The 20,277-nt window shown below is 39.6% G+C and overlaps 2 protein-coding genes across 3 annotated transcripts; one reads left to right on the forward strand and one right to left on the reverse strand.

The window, feature by feature from the left end:
- Window positions 1–271: 271 nt before the first annotated feature.
- Window positions 272–14,673, forward strand: LOC137127795 (sodium-dependent neutral amino acid transporter SLC6A17-like). Of its 2 annotated transcripts, none has more exons than XM_067505203.1 (12): window positions 272–662; window positions 3,007–3,466; window positions 5,458–5,615; window positions 6,332–6,458; window positions 7,550–7,731; window positions 7,824–7,934; window positions 8,039–8,280; window positions 8,496–8,688; window positions 8,768–8,960; window positions 9,167–9,326; window positions 9,447–9,609; window positions 10,807–14,673. In XM_067505203.1, exons 2-12 carry the CDS (start codon window positions 3,184–3,186, stop codon window positions 11,212–11,214), a joined length of 2,220 nt encoding a protein of 739 aa, XP_067361304.1. In that variant the 5' UTR covers window positions 272–662; window positions 3,007–3,183; the 3' UTR covers window positions 11,215–14,673. The 2 variants fall into 2 exon arrangements, with proteins under 2 accessions (XP_067361304.1, XP_067361305.1); XM_067505204.1 differs by having other exon boundaries at window positions 3,014–3,466.
- A 277-nt stretch (window positions 14,674–14,950) lies between these two features.
- On the reverse strand, window positions 14,951–18,932 carry LOC137127796 (tripartite motif-containing protein 16-like protein). The gene is made up of 6 exons (XM_067505205.1): window positions 18,406–18,932; window positions 17,912–18,007; window positions 17,590–17,823; window positions 16,386–16,551; window positions 16,048–16,119; window positions 14,951–15,957 (listed from the first exon to the last, which is right to left on the reverse strand). The coding sequence occupies exons 1-6, from the start codon at window positions 18,880–18,882 to the stop codon at window positions 15,416–15,418; spliced, it is 1,587 nt and encodes a 528-aa protein (XP_067361306.1). The 5' UTR covers window positions 18,883–18,932; the 3' UTR covers window positions 14,951–15,415.
- Between the last annotated feature and the right edge of the window lie 1,345 nt (window positions 18,933–20,277).

The raw sequence follows: 20,277 nt of genomic DNA on the forward strand, positions 1-20,277 counted from the left end.
CCCATACTGGAATTGTGTTTAAGACGATAATTTGCAGCCAGTGGTTATTTACAACATCTTAAACAGCATGTGGGAATTCAGACCTGTCCTTTTATATCAGGATTTAGTCTGTTCGGTTAAATGATACAACCTGTTTCACCTCTACACAATTTTGAGAAGAAAGTTGTTGTTTTTTTAATTAATGAATTGTTGCGTGTTTATCTTCCACTATCCTGATAGGCCTGTGCAGAGTGGCTTCAATTTTTAATCAGTTGAGAAACGAATGACGAAAGTCGCGTCAGACAATCACTTCCTCAGGTAGGAGTGGATGACCTTGACAAATCCGCGCAGTTTTGCTTTCGTTTTTTCCCTCAGTATCCCTCCACCCCGTGCATAGATGCTGTGAGTCTCAAACAACAGTAAGTGAGTGACGAGTGATAATGTGGCGTTGCTGAAAATGAGCAGCACTTTGTGAGTCACGGCGCGCCCGGACTCTCCACCCTGCATGTCAATGGAAGAGAAAGCAGCATGTGATGCTCCGTCCTCCAGTGTCCTGTGAGCGCTCAGCCCGTACCACACCGACAACCAGGAGCTGCCTAGCGGATGTCTCCAGGACTGTCTGCAGATGTTTTCTGACAGCAGACCAAACCGTGGACATCGTTGACCGCCTCTAAAACCTCACGGTGAGAAAGAAATTATTTTAATCATTCCTCCACTTGGCACTTTCTCGTTGGTATCACCTTGAGACTGTTTAGTCCTGCAGAAGTTCACAGCCAGCTTAAAAGAGTTTGGATCGCTCTGTTTTAAGTCTTTAAAACATACATGAGGGTATTTTAAATGATGTAGAATTGACATAATGGACCAAAATGTGCTGTAGCTTACACAGAGGTCAGGAATTAATCACATTTGACCTTGATTGTACGTTAAAAAGCAACATCACTCACCAGAGGCCACATAGTGAACTATCAACATCACTACCAGATGTGTCAGCTGATGTTAATGATGAGTGATCCGTGTTGTGGTGTTGATAATTTAGGTCACTCCAAAGCGTTCATAGCCTGCAACTGCTCTCAACAGCTGTATAGATAGTAAACTGTTGTTTATGATAAAAAGCTTTTAATTTGGTGTGCCAGTGCTTTTAATGCAGTCTAAAATTGAATAAAGTGCTGTTGTCAGTAAAATGAGCAATGATTTAACTGTGAAAGTCCTATGAGCTAATTTGTCGTCATTTCTGTTGTGAAACAATAGATTAAGCACAGACACACAGTCCAAACAGAGCCACAGGCCCAATAACCAATTAATAAAGGAGTTTGGACATTTAAACAAGACTGATTACTGAAGCTTATACTGTACCTGCTGTTTTCTGTCCTTTTAGTTTGCCACATGTTATATTGTGTCACTGGAAAAGTGAAAATCTCTCCAGCTATTCAAATATAACCAACAGAAACATATTAAATGGGGATTCCTGTGTGTTTCTGACCGGACAAACATTGAAGTGTGAACATGTGTGGATCGTTCAAAGTGGATAAGGCCATTTGTGGGCTTGCTTGTGTTAGTAAGTTTATAGTGTGGAATAAGATTGAGTGAATGGGAATTTTTAGTTAAAATATGCATGTATGGCAACAATAATACAAGTGTGATACTTATTTGAGACATAAGCCTTCAGTGTTCTCTTATCCTTTGCTGTGTTGAATGCAGGATCCCTGAATGGTTCTGATTTATAATCAATATAGGAATGTAAGGTAGAATTTTACACAATTTATAGGTTATTAATAAAATGATACCACAATCAAACTGGGAGAAAATGACCACTGAAAGTCTTTTTCCAGTCATGGAAAACATGCCTTTGCAGTTGTATGAAATTGCTCAATACAGTCAGATTTAGCATGGATTATTGCATCACAGGCTCATCTTGACAGGCACAGAGGAGGAAATCTGTTGTAGGATTAGAAATAAATACACAAGAAAAGCAAATGTACATCCTGAGTACCTTTATGAGAATGATAGCTTTCTTGTGACCAGTTAAGTTTGGGTGGTGATGATAGTTGCTGAGATTCTGCTGAGAGTAACCAATTTCCAGGCTGAGGTAAGCAGCAAGTGCTGTGACGATGAAGGCTCGTGTGGATCAGTGCTGTTGCATCACACTCAATTTGCAGCTTCTTTATATAACTCCATTTGTTTCCTCCACCCAAAAATCGTATCCATCTGTTATTACTGGACTTTGGTGACCAATCAACTCTTGTGATAAACACTTTTCTGTTCCTTTTTTCTGCCCTCCAACATTTGCATTTTAGCATTTTAGTGCAAGGCAGATTTTTATAATGGAGTAAAGCATCACTCAATAAGTGATGAGCCTATAAGGGGAGTTCTGACGACACACGACGGCACTTCATCCAAGTTATCATGTTCACTTCCTCCATTAGGTTTGGTAGGAACCAACCACTCACTGAAAGAGGGGTGAGGGTGGATGTTGCTGTAAGGCTTCAGAGGATTAGGGGATTTACATGAAAAAAGCTTCACTGAAGTTAAGCTTTGCAGAACAGGGAAATAAAATAAAACAATTTGCAGGATTGGGATTTTTTTTTTAAATCAAAACATTGCATGAGAGATAAAATATCACAATAGCTTTTCTAGTTAGTTGTCAGTGTGCAAAAAGTCCATGCTCAAGTTTAAACAAAAAAAAACAATTAGTTGTAAACCCACAGTTGTGACAAATGGTCTCCTGTCTTTATGTTAAAATTGTTCATGACTCTGCAGAGGCACAACTGTGTGTTACAATCCAGTGTGTTAGGATCCTAACCAAGCACTAAATTACAAATAAGCGTGTCAGCGATTGTGTGAAGTGTTATTTAAAGCTGCAGCTGGAAAAAGGAATCTTGCTGTACATGAAATAAGAATTCTTAATGACAGATTTTTATTTACCAGATAGACTTCTTTGTGTCAAGTTATAAAGCATTGTTAAATTTTCATGTTGATAACAACCTTGAAATGCATTATTGCGTTTGACCTTTGTTTTTTCTGATGTAGGACTCAGGCCAAGATCTGAAATCCAACTGTCACTCTGCAGTATCCACGTTACAGCTACATCCATCGACCTCTTCTCCACCCTCTGCCTCCATCACTTCTTTGTGTTCCTCCCAGTCTCTTTCGTGCTCTATCTTTCACTCTCCAACCCCGCCCCCTTCCCAACCCTCAGCCTCCCTCATGCCCAAGAACAGCAAGGTGACGCAGCGTGAGCAGAGCCATGAGCACGTCACAGAGTCGGTGGCTGACCTGCTCGCACACGAGGAGCCGCTCGACTACAAGAGCAGCTCCCTGAATGTTGGAGGGGCTGTGGGGAAGAAAGTCCCACAGATAGAGGTGCCTGAAAATGATGGACGCCCTGCCTGGAACAGCAAACTGCAGTACATCTTGGCCCAGGTGGGCTTTTCTGTGGGCCTGGGCAACGTGTGGCGCTTTCCTTACCTGTGCCAAAAGAACGGAGGAGGTGAGTTGGAAACAAAGCCCACAAGTTGAGCTAAAGTCAAACATTGATGCTGTTGCTTAATTTTAACTTGCCCTTAGAGGGAAGATACCTCCATGACTTTATGTCAACAAATACAGAAAGCAAAAACTGAAATTAGTTGTATTTCATCTTTTTCACTCCACATTCTTTTTTCTTTGTCCAAACCTGGCTCCTACATTGATAGTTCAGGCAGAGTTTCAGGCCTGTTAAGCTAGTAGTAATATGTCCTTAAACCACGAACAGAGATGAGTAGCAGGCAGTAGTGGTCCTGCTTTTTTCTGACTCCACACATTAAGCTATTTTTAGTTTTCAAACTTGTAGTCAAAACCTCAGGCAACACAGGAATACATTACAACAGTGATGGCAATTGACCAGAATTCCACTTACATATAGTAGTCATATGCACTACATTTGTTTTAGCATAGCAGAATCAGATCTCAGCCAAAAAAAGGGTAATCTAAGATAAGATTAAAAAAAGAGAAACTACACCTCTTAGATTTAGACTAGTTTACCTAAAGTGGTATGTAAAAGTAATTTTATCCACAATTTTGTCCACTGGCTTAAGAATAACAATCTGCAGTCTGTCCATCATTACAGGCATTTACAGCCTATGACACAAAGGGCAAAACATTAATTCTTTCACTGGAAACGTTGAGAAAGTACGTGTATAATAATATTCCATGTTATTGTTCCTGTTATCAAAATAAACTAATTAAAAACCTTCAAAATTACTTACATCCTACCTCCATTCAGTATAAGCCTACAGAATTGTCAAGAGAGCAGCTGTATTGTGCAGAAAGCAGGCTAGCTAAATATAGCTGCTCTATTGATTACTAGAGGCGGCAGAGCAGGCCAGGTTCAACCGATGCCCTGGTGAAAAGAAAAGAGCTGGATAAAAAGTGAATGTAACTCTATAGTTGTGAGGTTTTGTTTCGTTACAGGTGCATGTAGAAGCTGAGGTGTATGCAGTGTAAAGCTGCACTCACTGTACGATAAAATATCCTTGTCATCGAGGATTAAGACCTGTGAGACCCCTTCTATTGGTCCAAGTGTTTTCAGCTTTACTGCCCAGGTCTGATCACTGCATTTATTTGATTTATTGCCTATAGATGAAACTTACTGACAGGAGACTATACATGATCTGGCGAGTGGCCGTTTATAACTGTAATTTGCAGATACATTAAAAGTGTATGTTGTGTGGGGCTTTTTCCTGTGTCAGCTTCGCTCTCGTTTCTTCTGCCTCACTCACTCATCACGCCTTTGTCTTTTCTCTGTTAACATTCTTTGCAGGTCTTTACTGTTGTTTTTCTGTCGTACGTATCAATCTATCCCTGGCTCCAGTTTAAATACCCAGTGATGGAGTGAAGCTGATTTGAGGATCTTTAAATTTCACTATCGGCTCTATTTCAGGCTTCTTGATGTAGCCATTTGCCCCTCCTGCTCTTTCCGCCTCATTAATCCACCCACCATCAAATGTAGTTTCAGTATGCTGAATGCTTTCAGTATATTAATAGCAGTACATATTTGCCTGCTATAAGTCCTTATATCCTGGATGATGACTCACCCTATGCACATAAAAAACCTCATGATTACCCCTCTATGGATTAAGCTCCAAAGACACAATTTTAGACTTCCATGCAAATAAAATAAAATTCAAAGAATATCAAGGGAGCAGTGATCTTTACATTATCAAAGAGATGAGTGGCTAGTTGGGTAACTATACTCTATCTCACTCAATTAACATATTCCATTTTGCAATGTAAACAGTTTCCAAACTGTTATTATTTCACAGCTGTTGCAAGTATTAAAACAAAAACTGATAAGAAGCCTTTTTAAAACTCATACTTTTTTTTATGTTTTAGCAAACATAAAAATTTGATGTAGGCATCTTTACACATACAGTTCAGAACATAATCTGTACCATCTAATAACATTGTAGTGTAAAAGCTTAACTTTACCTACCTGTTTTTTAGGTGCCTATCTGGTTCCCTACTTCATCCTCCTCCTCCTCATCGGCATCCCCCTCTTCTTCTTGGAGCTGGCGGTGGGTCAGAAAATCAGACGTGGGAGCATTGGGGTGTGGAACTATGTCTGTCCCCGTCTAGGTGGAATAGGGGTTTCCAGTCTGATGGTGAGGAAAATTTGATCCTTTTATTCTTTGCCATCTCTATAGCTGCAAGACTAACATATATATTTACATATATACTTTATGTTGTGCACTGTTAAGGGCTTTAATAGCACCTCAGAAATGTAGTTTGATAGAAGCACAGTGGAGAGCAAAACTGTGGGTCATCTGATAACAATCAGAGGTTGTGCCGGGGGAAAAGCTGTCAAAGCCTGCGGTTAAACAGAAGCACACCCGCTGAATGTGCAGTGGTGTAATGATAAAACAAAAAGTAAGGTCTGTGTAATTTATGAAGGTGTCTTCTTTTCCTCACAAGCAAACATATCCGTGTATTTATTTAGTTATCCTGAACAAAGAAAATATTCCATAATTTCTTGAGAGTTAAATACAATAACTCGAGTTGCCACACTGCCCCAATCTCTGAGAGTATGGAAGGTACACTCCAGTGAGAGGTAGACTTTGTTTAGAGATCCACAGCTGGAACAGAAGTAGCTATAAATATCTCTGTGAAGATCACTGCTGAAAAGAGAGCACTTTAATTATTCATGCTTTCCTCAACCGTATTTAGCTTCTGAATGTCCTGGCTGGCATGATTGCTCACAAGACTGACATGCACAATGAGTACTGCCTCAATGGTCTATGAACTGTATCTATCTATCTATCTATCTATCTATATATCTATATATCTATCTATATATCTATATATCTATCTATCTTTACAGGTGTGTGGCTTTGTGGGGCTGTACTACAATGTGATCATTGGTTGGAGCATCTTTTACTTCTTCCAGTCCTTCCAATATCCTCTGCCATGGAGCGACTGCCCAATCAGGAAGAATGGCACACTTGCTAGTGAGTGACCCTGAAAACTAATCAATAGCTTTCAGTAATACAGGGGATGGTACATAGGTAATTGTTAAAGTCAAAGGGATGTAAATATGTAAAATAATGAATATCGGCATCAGTACAGTTATGTTGCTAATACAGTGATACAGTATTTTTTTCAATAATATTTTTTTCAGTGCAAAACGCACTTGCCCATTGGTTCCAATGGTTTTCACCATACCAGGAAAATCCACTGTCGTAATTTTTATTCAAGCATGTATTTTGTTTCTAGACCATTACAGTAAGTGATTCATGATAAAGAGCAATTTCTGTTTGTTTCTTCACTTCGACTCAACTAGATAATTCAAATATATTCTAATAGACAAATAGTGAAAGTGCACACACTCAAGATTATGATATCTAAAACAGTATCCATATGGTCTGCTATAGCAGAATGTGTAAGGTTCTTGCAGTAATTCCTCGATGGAGCACCATGCTCCAGTATAAGGTTTGCTTTACATAAGGCCGGTAGCCTCCATCTACATTGACACACCTCAGCATATCAATAAAACTGTGTTACAGTTATTTGCTCACAACTTTCTATCATGACTTCACAGACATAATCCAGAATAAAACCCTTTGGTGTTTATTTGATTAGTGGTGATAATGACATAACCCCAGCAGGGTGGGTATGGCTCAGCCATTCTGGGCATGTTGCTGGCAGAAAGATGAGGAGCAAAGATTTAGACTCTCAGACTGAAGGGCACTAATGTTGAAGGACAGCAGCAGTTTGCCTCTTGTAGGTCTTGTAGATCTTGTGTGACAAAGCAATACGATGAAGGCAGACAACAATTTATAAACAATTAAATTAACAGAGGCCATGTCAAATCGGCAGATTTAATTTGTCATACCTCTATGTATCTGGTTTGACTGTAACTCAGATGAAAACTGAGATAGTGACCCTGAGAAAACAGTCTTCATTTTGTTATTTTTCTCCTCCAGTCCTGCACCATCGTCGTCTTTGTGACACTGAAACTTTGCTGCTGCGTCTTCACACACATTTGTTTTCTTTAATTCTCATTACCCACCAATAAAGTCCCATCTCCATCTGTCTGCAGTTGTGGAGCCGGAGTGTGACAAAAGCTCAGCTACAACCTATTTCTGGTACCGTCAGACTTTAAACACAACCAGCACAATTGCAGAGAGCGGCGGCCTTAATGTCAAAATGACCCTGTCCTTGCTAGTGGCCTGGATCATTGTCTGCCTTGCGGTCATTAAGGGAATCACCTCCTCCGGGAAGGTAGTGGAGAGAATGAAACTCAAATGGAAAAATTTCATGAGAGAAAAATATGAAGAAGATGACCAGTGTCCTTTCCCTTCCCTCACTTACAGGTGATGTACTTCAGCTCTCTTTTCCCCTACGTGGTGCTCTTCTGTTTCCTGGTTCGGGGTTTAATGCTAAAGGGATCTGTGGATGGCATTGCTCACATGTTCACTCCCAAGGTGACACTGAAGGATTTTCATTCACCTAGATATTTTCTAATGAAACATCCATGCTGGAAAATACCTAATAAATATGTAATTGTGACTCTAATTGTGTCTCACAGTTGGAGAAGATGTTGGAGCCCCAGGTGTGGAGGGAGGCAGCCACCCAAGTCTTCTTTGCCCTGGGTCTCGGTTTTGGAGGAGTCATAGCTTTCTCCAGTTACAATAAGATAGACAATAACTGTCACTTTGATGCCGTGCTTGTCTCTTTTATCAATTTCTTCACCTCCATTCTGGCCACTCTAGTGGTATTCGCTGTGCTGGGCTTTAAGGCCAACATCATGAATGAAAAGTGTGTTGTAGAGTAAGTTCAACACTTGCAGAACCTGTTTCTCTTAAAGCATAATTTACATTGTGCCACATATGGACTGTAAACTTTTAACAAAAACCAAAATACAAAGTGGCACTTTGTTCTACCAAGAAATGTTTTTTCAGTAATTTCACATCATGCACAATAACACAGTGGTTTCAGTAGCTGAAGCACTCTCACAGTAACATCTTTGGCTTTTTTTGTTCCAGGAATGCTGAAAAGATCCTTGGATACCTCAAGTCAAATGTCCTGAGTCATGATCTCATTCCTCCACATGTGAACTTCTCGCATCTCACCACATCAGACTATGCTGAGATGTATGGGGTCATCAAGGCGGTCAAGGAGGGAAGCTTTGCTCAGCTAGGTCTGGATCCTTGTGTCCTGGAGGACGAGCTCAACAAGGTGAGTTTTCCATCACCTACTCTGTAAATTACACCTCAGTGTGTCACCTAACGCAACTTCCTTGAACGCCTCCTTGCAGGCTGTCCAGGGCACAGGTCTGGCCTTTATCGCCTTCACAGAAGCCATGACCCATTTCCCAGCATCCCCGTTCTGGTCAGTCATGTTCTTCTTCATGCTCATCAACCTCGGTCTGGGCAGTATGATTGGCACCATGACTGGCATCACTACACCCATCCTTGATGCCTACAAGATCCAGAAGGAGCTTTTGACAGGTAATCTCCTCCACTAACTCTTTGGGTCTGGCCACTATGTGCCTGTACAGGTTGAAACTTTTTACTCAGCAATCAAAAAATATCAAAGCACATTGGAAGACAGGCTGAATGAGGCCTATTATATAATACTGCACAAAGCACAAAACAGTGAGAAGAAACAAATCAGCACAGTGGCGATAACATCATTTCCATTTTCTTTTTGTCAGTGTGTTGCTGCATTGTGGCCTTCCTATGTGGCCTGTTGTTTGTTCAGCGCTCAGGGAATTACTTTGTCACCATGTTCGATGACTATTCCGCTGGCCTGCCTCTCACTGTAGTGGTCATCCTGGAAAATCTGTCCGTTGCCTGGATTTACGGCACTAAAAGGTAAATGTATCTGTAGGTCAGCTGTCTGTGTGTGCATGTCTTTGCATATGTGTGGGACTTCAATTCATCATTTTAAAATATATAATGTATTTAATTTTTCTGCTGTTGCTTGTCCATCAGGTTCACGCGGGACCTGGAGGACATGTTGGGTTTCCGACCATGTGTAATCTATTTTTACCTGTGGAAGTACGTGTCCCCTCTCTGTCTCATCATTCTCATCTCAGCTTCTATCATAGAGCTGGCTGTCAGCCCACCAGGATACAACGCCTGGGTTCAAGAGCTGGTTAGTTATTTTCTGTGTGTGCGTGTGTGTGTGTGTGTGCGCGCGCACTTGTATTTGTTACTTAGATAGTGCGAAAATAATTTTTTTCTAACTAACGTTTTGGTAGATTGAGGACATTATGTTGGTCATAACAAATTTGAAGGCCTGTTTGAGGGTATAAGACTTGGTTTTAGGGTTAGAGTTATAACTGGGTTGGTTTGTCTGTGTCAAAATACTGCAATTAACATCTTTCTTAAGTAAAAGTAAAAACATTGATCTAGTATTATTAGCAAAATATCTTAAATAAAGTGCTAACACAGAGTTGCCCCTGTCAGGGTCATATTACAATAGAAAATAATTTATATTACTAATAGGTTAAGATCTAATATGCGTTACAAAGTTACAATGTTATTGCCAGCTTAAAGATTGCTAATTAAATTACTAATTAAACAGAAAGTGTTGCTTTGTCTGACTGGTCAGAAGGATATGTCAAAACATTTGAATATCTCTGCACTGCTACCAGTGCTGATCTGCTGTTCATACTGGCCATGAATTGATCCACAGTCTTCATCCACAGTCTTGTTCTGTTCAAAAAAGTATTCAAATGTGTATTTAATGTTAATCTGAGGCAGCAGCAGTCTAGTTATATGAAGTTAGTTCTGAATCTATGCAATGGTTCACTGCTGAGCTGTAATGAAAGGAAAGTAACCAAAAGAGAGAGCTTTGGAATATATGAATTAAAGGTGAAGAATTAAAATAAATCTATACACCATGTACATTGTAAGCATTATAGGAAGGGTTCTCTTCCCTGTAAGAATTAGTCTGTGTGGGCACAAGACTGGAGTTATAAAGAAGGAAAATTGTGAACCTTTTATTTAAGTACAATACTTGAGTTATATATGATTTTTGAATTTTATTGTCAAAGATTTTTTTTTTTGCATAGAGATAGAAATAAAGTTGTGATTTTAGAATACATAAATCCAGTTGACCCCAATTGCGTGAATTTAATTGACATTTATTCAAATGTTGAAGTATATTTTATCACAGCAAACAAACCCTAAAGAATTATGATTCATGTGTCTCCCTGTACACACAGGAATGTATTCATTTCCATCTCGAAAGATTTTTTAAATCTTTATTTACTTACTTTTTTGGTTGAAATTTTTATTTTCTTCCTAAACCCCACTTTCTCACTACATTCTCTTCATGTATCTGCAGGCTCAGGAACGCTTCCAGAGCTACCCTCCCTGGGCACTTGCTATGTGCTTTGCTCTCATCATAGTGGCCATGCTTCCACTCCCTGTTGTCTTCATCACACGTCACTTCAACCTGATGTCAGACGGCTCCAACAAGCTGTCTGTTTCTTACCGTAAATCCATGATGAAGGACATGTCTAATCTGGAGGAGCAGGACGAGGGCAGATTTATCCTCGGCACCAAGCCCGGGGAGGCCCCGTCATCAGTTCCAGCACGCAGAGCTTACCTCACTCCTGGAGGGAACAAACCCCTGGACCCCAACTCCCTGTCTCCAAACATCTGCTATGGTACAAGCTACCAAAATGCTGCCATCAGTCCCACCACGCCAACTACCCCACCCTCACCTATCACACCAGAGTCTGACTCTTGACTGCTATTCACACACACTCTGATTCCCCCTTATGTAGCACACTTTATTTTTCAGTATTGAATCCACCACCGGGGGTCACTGCAGCACCAAGAATCTACCTGAGCTCAGACTTCCCAATGCAACACCAAGGAACCTTCTGCAAAGATGTCCAAAATGGTTCAGTACCAGTAGGCAACATGGAAAAAAGTGTCAACTGGCAGGAGACAAAAAAATTTACTACTCAAACACTGGAATCAGGGTGAGATAGACAGTTAAACACTGCACATCTGTAACAATTGTGTATTTTAAATCACAGGGTTAAGATCAAGTTCTGTGATCTGCTTTACTTGGCCTTAGTATAAGGATCCTCAGCACACAGAGTCCTCCACAGTATAATGCACATCCCTGTCTGCACGGTGCAGGAGATCCGAACAAAAGATTGTAGTGGAGCCACTGTGGCTCTGCTGTGTGAACAGGAGCGGTGCCCCAGAACTGAACGTGAGATTAATTACTTTAAAACCTGTCTAGTGTCTGTATCGCTGCCCTCCACAACAATACTGTGTGTTAAAATTGTGCAGTTATTACATATTATGCAGTAAATTCAGTGTGTACATGTCAGCACTGAGCAAAGACATGCACCTTGGTTCTGCTGCTCTGAACCACAAATCACTTCTCATCATGTAGACTTGTTTCCATGGGACTCTGTGTGTGTAATATGTAAGGCTGCTCTATAGACACTCATTAATGTTTAGTAGAGACCCAAATCTAAGTCCCCCTGTGTTTTGAGCGTAGGCAGTATTATGTTTGTTCATTCTGTAGTAATGAGCAATATAGTAATATAGAATAATACAGTTTTTGGTACTTAGAAAAGAACAAATCCACAGCATCATCATTCATCAGGCACACTATAAAACTGTGCAGTAGAAATCACTTATTTCAGTTTCTGCACCAAAGAGTAAAGAGAAGACAACAAAGTACTTGAAATCTGCATATTTCTACGACAGAATGATCCACTGGGTTTGTATCAAAAGTGAAACTGTAGTGACAGGAAGCACAGACTGTTCATGTCTTATTTTCTTCTTTTATGCTTCTGACAAGAATGACAATGCTACAAAAGCACAGAAGAGATTTTACACAATTAATGTGCACAAGCAAACACTAATCCAAGTAGGAGACCTATACTTTTTATGCACATATAGAATTGAAACAACACAACAAGTAAGCAGTACATTATTTACATTGAAGCACAAGCTCCAACATTGCACAGTATGTTTACTATAGACCAATTAATATAATAATTATAAAACATAAAATTCAAAAACACAACAAAAGATATGTACAGTAATGGCATTTCAGACTTATCAGCTAAAGTGATAATATCAGCTTCTGTTTGTCTAATGCACAAGTAAAATACGTACAAACACAGGCTTAAGAGCACACACTGTTTCTATATATTTTTGAATTAATTACCTTCTTCAAACAGAAAGTAACACTAACGCAACCGTATGGCATCAGGGTTGATTTGTGATGAAGGCTTCTGACTCCTGGTTAAACTTCGGCAAAAAAAAGCTAGTGGAAATTCTGAACTGTTAGACCTGTTAGATGGACTTTTGTTTAAACTGAATTGTTGTCGTCTACATCTTAAAAGAAGCTTAAGTTCATGTTGCACTGAAGAGGATGCTTTTATTTATTTGTTAACCACATTATACAAAGCCATTGTGTTAAGGCGTAAATGGATCGTATCTATCTTCCTGTACATTTGCCATTTAGGCGCGATAAACAAACATTTGAACATGACCCATACAGTATGTATGTATACTGTAATTTTATCTTTTGTGGTGTTAATTGGAATTGTATGTTCCAAAACCTGTCTACGTTGTAGTTTGTGTGTCTCTTTGCTGGCAGGTGGAGGTAATGTGAGAGCTCGGTTAAGCACTGAACAAGCAGCAGCTGGTTCTCTGTCGTGTTTATGGGAGGAGCTGTGTGTCCTGGCTGCACCTTATGTTAGGTGATGTCCACTTACCCGTCTCCACTTTGGGCTTACTGCTCTAGTTGTTGTTAGCCACACTGGGAGTTTCCCATTTATATTTCTGTATATCCAGCTTTACCCTTTTAAAATAGATTCTTCCATCTCATACTTACTGTAGTTACCAGTATTTCACATTTAGATAGCATAAACATTTAAGTTCATAATTAAGTTGAGTTTTCTGGAGGTCCATATATATCTGACAGGTGTAGCTGTGAGTCTGTTGTTGTTGTAAATTTTATAGTTATACATATTATGTACTAAATAGAACGACACAGTATATTGAGCCCTCACGTCTTTAGCACTGGGAAGGTAAAGCATGGGAATCCCTACTTACAGTCCCTCCTCTCCAGAACTGTAGCTGTCTGTTCAGGTTAAGTGAGGCAATATATATAATATATATGTATTGTTTTACATGCACATTTAAAATCTGGAGTGTTTTTGCATATGCAGCTATTGTTTTTGTGCACAGCTAAGACTTCGATTGACTCAAATTCAACCGAACAGGAACTGCTGTTAGTTTTGAGTGTGGAGGCTTCAGTGAAGAAACTGTAATGTGAAGTGATTACATAGGTTTTATGGGGGCTTCTAAGGTGATATATTTTTGAATATCTTCTGCTGCAATACTTTAACTTGAATTCAGACTTTTCCAATGTTCATGGTGTCCTCACACCTTTACAGTGTAAGAGTAAGCCTGAGAAGCGCATTCATCTGGCGCCACATGTAGGTCAAAATTGATTCTTTCTCATTAATAGTAGATGTAAGAGTAGTAATATTGTTCAAGTTATGCAAAGATTCAGAAATGTTTTCTGCTGTATAAATGATGTCTTCTAGTGTGGCTAAAACATTAGGACTTGTTTTTGTTTCTTGTGTTCGTTACATTTCTGTTTGCCAGGTACGTCCAGCTGAGAGCCTACACATCTCCCTGTTGTATGTCTGTAAATAAAATTGTGTATCCAAATTATTTTAAAGATATTTTATTTATGTAAAATGTTTTAATGTCTTAAACAGTTTTAGCTGCAAATGTAACAACGAAAGTAATAATGAATGTGAACAATGCACTTTTTCACTAGGACAGCAAAAATGTTATTTGTTTACTTCTCATACTAGTAAATGAAATGATATTGAAGCAATATGGTGTAATTTAAACTGCAGACTGTTGGTGGCTGGAAGAAAAGTAGAAAAGCCTCACCTCAATGTCAGTAGCAATGAAACAGCCCCTTTGTAATCAAAGGGACATTATATTTCTTACAAATGCTGGAGTAGGTGTGTGTGTGTGTGTGTGTGTGTATTCCTTCTAACCTGTGGGTGCTGGGCCTTACTGAGCACACATTTAGAAATGTTCCTTTACAGCGTCTCTCCGTCCTCATTGGTAGAATGATTGTATAATACTGAACATTATTGTAAAACATTGTGAACATCACCAAACTATTAATAATAAATAGTAGACAAGATGTTTGTCTGGATTTTTTATAATTATCTCAAATCTGAGACTGGCCAGTTTTAAACTCCACAAAACAGCATTGTTGTACTGAAACTTATTTTTCACAGTATTTTTAGCCATGCTAGAAATATCTGATGATTGCTTGGTTCTTTTAAAACTGAAATATCTCACCTATGTTATTGCTGAGAAATGGGAAACATTCATCATCAAAGCTCAGAACATTATATCACGTCCCTTCAGGTTGATTAGATCAAGCACCATCTTCAGGTCAAAGTGTTATAGATATATTACTCCACAATACATGTGTTTTTTTATTAAAAAATGAACCACAATTATTCATCAAATTTTCTTCAAAATAAAAAAGGTTTCAGTTGTAGCTTTACAGTTTGAACACCCTGTATTATAGCAGTAACATTAAAAAACAGGCAGAAGATGTCCAAAGTAATATCCGGTTTTAAATAATGTGTAGCACATGTACAAATGGTTATCCAAAGGGGCCCCCAGGGGCCTGCAATTGTACTGTATGTTGTTTAGAGGTTCCATTCTCATAAGTCCAGTTTACATGAATAAATTTGTCTTATTAAGTTTTTCAAACACTAAACATCTAAGCAGATGTAGCACCAAAACTGTTGCATTTTATAAACTATTTTGTAACTACACATGTAACTGAGCCTAAAACAGAAGTCTTTATTTTTTCATTTGACTTAAAATATCAACAGCAAAACTCTGTATAGAGGTTGGGCCCTTTATGGTTAATCCTGTCTCAAATCACAAATCCTGATGCAACTTTTCTCTCCGAGCCAGAAGCCTGGATACAGTGACTCTGTGAACTTGGCCTTAACCATGTAAAGAAACTTCATACTGTCTGACACCTCATAGAATGACAGAGTTCCCTCTTTGAACTTCAGGTAGATCCCAATCTTGGGATGACTGGGGGATGTGGTGAGCTGGACACTTGTATTGTTGTTACTCACAGAGTAATTTTTGGACCGATCAAGACTCCAGGAGATAGCATTTCCTCCAAAAGCTGACATTTTATTGCGGGTTTTCCTGTCTATAGTTTTGTAGGCAAGAGCAATCTCTACCTTGTCCCCTTCCACCTCTATCTCATAGTAGCAGCGCTCGGCCTCCAGTCCCTCCCTGCACAGCACCTGCCTTCGATGCACAAACCTCTCCGGGTAACGAATACTTGGACACTTAGACACCTGGGGTCTCATCGTCACCTCTTTGTCTCCTTCAGAAACAACCAAGTCCTCGTGAGCTGTGGCAGGGTTCAGAGTGAGCTCACATGCATCTGAGACCAAAAAGAAAAAAGATAAAAATCTCTGTAGAAAATACAGTTAGTTAAAAGTGCCATTAGTCTGGTGCACGAGATAAAACTCACACTGCAGGAACTGTGCTCTAGTTTCTGGCTCCACATTCTGTTCAGTCACAGCGCAGTTCACTTCAGGGAGACCTAAGAAAAAACATAAGAGCATCTTTAAATGTCAATACTGAAGGATGACGCTGACGCTGAAGGTGCCCATCTGCGTTGGTGATTGATGCTCAGAGCTTTCAGTGTATTTAGTTAGAAACTACAGCGCTTCAGTATTTGTGTCATTCTGTGTGTCCTTTTCTTCTGTGTGTAGCACTCCTCTCCTGCTGATTCCTTCTGCTCTTTGCAGATAGCTATAACACATAACTACAGAGACAAGATTTCTATATATTAGCAAAAATACATACCAGTTTGACAGATTGAAGCAAATTCTTTGTCACAAAATTCCTTCAGCTGATTCCCAAGTTGTTCCACATCTCTCTTTGTTAACTCAAAGGGGAGAAGTGGATCCTCTAAAACTTGAAATTGATGAAGATGGTCTGCTTCACAGGAGACCTGTAATGAAGGCCATTGCTGCGAGGAAAGAGACAGCGGATGGATTTACCAGTCTAAGGTTTTTAAACCATGCCACAGTTCTTCTTACACTATAGTACTCCTAGAGGGACAGGAAGTCATAAAGGGGTCAATGCTGTAATTAGTCACATTGTTTAATCATGCCAAGATCATATCTTCTACTAATACTGGGAGAGTCTCAGCTTTTCTCAAAGGTAATTTCTGTGTGTGCGCACACAGAAAACAGATGCGCCTTCTACTGTTGCGCTCTAACCTACACTAAAAAACCCGTAAGAAAGTTACCGTTTTTCATTCGTGTCCTCACACATCAAGGAAAGTGAAAGCAAACAGGATCCACCTGAACACATTCTGACTTCTACAGCAAAGAGTGTATACTTTGGAAAAATTAAAAAGGTTTTATATTTTTACTTTTCACTTTGTCATAATGTCTTGACTGATGAGCAAAAATGGAAATTTTATGAACATGAAATTATATTTTTAGCACACAGTATTGTGCTAAAAGTTAAGGTCTGATTACTATATATACACAGCGGATCATTGTCCGCATGTTGACTTGGCACAGTTTTTACACCGGATGCCCTTGCGATGCCCTGACGCGACCCTGCCCAATTTCTGCCCAAAACTGATTCAACTTTATCTTGTGGCACAATATCTTCATTCTCCAGATAAGAGAATAGAAATACGAAGGAACTAAATTGCCCCCTATCACACATACTATGCTCCTCCGCAAGAGAGGAAGAAAAGGTCAGTGTGTTCACACACAGGGTGCTCTGATAGTGAGACAGATCAGCCATTAGAAGAAAAACACTTGGGCGTTTGTGTCCTACCCACAGACCATAAAAGCCTTCTCCATGCCACAAACAATACCTGAGAAATACTGTCCACCTAACTGTCTTTTACTTAAAAAATAAAACATATACCATCCATGCTACAGGTGCTGCTGGTGATTCCAACCTTTTTGTATTTAGACAGTTTGGTCAGAGACTGTATTAAATTTCTTTTAAGCAGATTTCACTTTACATTGATTTTATCACTCACTTGCAGGAAATCGACATCGCTCTTAGTCTTTGCTAAACAATCCAGTTCAGCATCTGTCTTCTTCATCACCTTCATCTTGGCCTCCAGAGCCTGAAGAGTGACCTGAACATGAGCTGCAGCAGCCGCCTCCTGGGCTTCAATGAGATTTTTCACTGACAGGTAGTGTTCCTGAAGGGAATCTATGACATTGACCACAACGCTTTCACAGGAGTCCTTTGTTTGTTTGGCCTCTTCCTGTTTTGAGTTGCAGTTTAGAGATCAATGTTGTGTTAATATCTGGGATATTATGTAAAAATAACATGCAGACACAAGTCCTGCTTACCGGAATCTGTTCGAAGATCTTCTCTGCGTTATTCCGTATTTTTTCTTGTTGCTGGAGAATCTCCTTGAATTTTCCCTGCATCTTCTGCAGCTCGACCTTTAGAGTAGTGTGTGGATAGACAATGGTTTCAGTGGTTGTTAGTAAGACAAGCAGCAGTTATCCTGTGTGTACCTACTGAAGTAAAACCTCGGCCTAATTTGGTGGACTCTGTCTGGTATTTTTAAGTTTATCAATGCTAACTGATAAATTATGTTTTCCTGGTAAGAAAAGCTGGAAGTCATGTTCTTGTTGTGTTAGAGCCATGCTGAGAAATGCTTCCATTTTACGTGTATAGGGCAGGTCCCTCTCAGGGCAAATCACAAATTCTGCAGAAGCTGTCCACACCCAGTGAATAATTGCTAACATATGACAGGTTAGCAGCTGACAAAGTTTCCTATCTGAGTGACAAACTTTTGAAAAAATGTCAGAAATTACACTATTTCTGTCTCACATACCTGTTTTCTCTCCCGCTCAATTTCCACACGGGCAGTTCGGTGTCGTTGATGCTTATCTAAAGCACACATTGCACAGATGATCAGCTCATCTGTGCAGCAGTAAACATCCAGGGGCCAGTTGTGCCTCTCACAAATGGTTCCTGGTGTCCCCGTCTTTGTACAACTCCGGAATCTCTTCAAATCCTTCAGGGAGGCTCTTAAATCCTGCTGCTTTCTCTTCTTACTGAGATTCTGTGTGTCTTTTACCAACTGATCCAGAGTTGTGTTCCTGATCAGTGGAGGTTTGAAAGGAAATATAGCAAGACATTCAGGGCAGCTGTACTGAAAGTTACGACTCTCATTTTGATTCCAGGAATCCTCAATACACCTCATGCAGAAGTTGTGTCCACAGGGAACAGTCACAGGAGTCCTGAGGAGCTCGTTGCAGATTCGACAGCAGAGGTGATTAATCGTCACAGGGATAAAAGGCTCTGCCATGTCTGTGTGGAGAAAGATGAGCCAACAGCAGGTTTTGTTTCGTTTCCTGACTTGCAGGTCTGTGTGTGGTTTCTTGATGTCATAGTGGGTGTAACTAAAATATTTGAAAAGGTTTCAAAAATGAGAGGGAACAAAAAGGAAACTATGGTCGAGTGGTACTGTAGTACCGTGTGTATGAAATTACATCCTGCAGTCAGGGTGGGAGTAGGTAGTTGATGTTCATTTGAAAACCAGATTTATTTTGTTACCTGTTGATTTCTCTGAGAGGAGCTCTTAGTTTTTGTCCTTGTACATCATTCTTACAACCTGAAATGTGTCCTTAGCAACAAAAACACATAGTACATTTTGTAATATCTTTTTGACAGGACCTCATAACATTACCATTTTACCATGGTGAGAATTTTTATTAGTACCAAACCTCGATAACTGCATCCTGTAACCCAATACTCTAACTTACTCTCTGGGCAGTGAAAACTGTTTTCAGGTTTCACACCAAACAACAGAACCAGCACTTAATCCAAAATCACCAAAAGACATAAGAAACCACACAGAATGTCTTCTCAGACCTGTAAACACCATGGCACAGAACACAGACCCTGCCACCTTTGGCCTATAGAGACTAACATTAAACTATTCCTAATCCAAGTTTGACCACTGAAACAGCCCTTTAAAGTTCTGAGGACCAGCCAAATTTTCCACAACTGATTCAACTCTTCTTATAAAAATATTTTTTTTAATCCTCACTTAGTACAAATATACAAACAATAATACACCTAGCCAATAACCCCAATCCTCCCAACTGAATACCTAACGTATGACCAAGTCTTAACCTTCTTAAGGCTTACAATAATGTGAGGACTGTCAAACCATTCTTCATACAAACCCACGCAGCAAATGTTCCAAAAACAAAGGAGAACAAAAAAGAAAGTAAATGTAGTTTATACCATTTGATATTAGGCTAACATGTGTATAACATTTCTAGACTCACAGAACTGAGACTGAGAAGAGAAGTCTAAAATGTTGCACACAGACTAGCAGGCCGAGGGATACAAAACATGGAGTTTTAATTTAAAGAAAAAAAAAAAGAAAACAGGCATACAGACAGCTCAAGTTCAAAGTGGGCGATACCAAGCAGGAACTGGAGATAAACTAGAGTCATGAACAATCTCCACATCAGAGTTTAAATAACGAGTCTGGAAGGTAGTATACGGAGGCAGAGTTCCAGAGTATCCCGCAACAGATCCAGGGAACAGGGATGGCAAAATCCAGACGGCTAAGAAAGTCCAGAGAAACAAACAGGATAAAAGTCCAGTCTACAGAAAACCAGGTAAATCAGGAAAACCAGTATACTAGAGACCAAAAGTTATACAACCCACTTACACATACATTAGTATG

This window comes from Channa argus, chromosome 5, assembly GCF_033026475.1.
Source record: "Channa argus isolate prfri chromosome 5, Channa argus male v1.0, whole genome shotgun sequence".
NCBI lineage: Eukaryota > Metazoa > Chordata > Actinopteri > Anabantiformes > Channidae > Channa > Channa argus.

Bases quoted from the DNA above. Each gene is read 5' to 3' on its own strand.
- LOC137127795 (XM_067505203.1), top strand. From the start codon at position 3,184: ATGCCCAAGAACAGCAAGGTGACGCAGCGTGAGCAGAGCCATGAGCAC. The intron at 6,459-7,549 runs GTGAGTGACCCT...ATCTGTCTGCAG, and splicing joins GAAGAATGGCACACTTGCTA to TTGTGGAGCCGGAGTGTGAC. The intron at 9,610-10,806 runs GTTAGTTATTTT...ATGTATCTGCAG, and splicing joins ACGCCTGGGTTCAAGAGCTG to GCTCAGGAACGCTTCCAGAG.
- LOC137127796 (XM_067505205.1), bottom strand. From the start codon at position 18,882: ATGGCAGAGCCTTTTATCCCTGTGACGATTAATCACCTCTGCTGTCGA. The intron at 17,824-17,911 runs GTAAGCAGGACT...AACTCAAAACAG, and splicing joins AGATCTTCGAACAGATTCCG to GAAGAGGCCAAACAAACAAA. The intron at 16,552-17,589 runs GTGAGTGATAAA...CTTTCCTCGCAG, and splicing joins GCGATGTCGATTTCCTGCAA to CAATGGCCTTCATTACAGGT.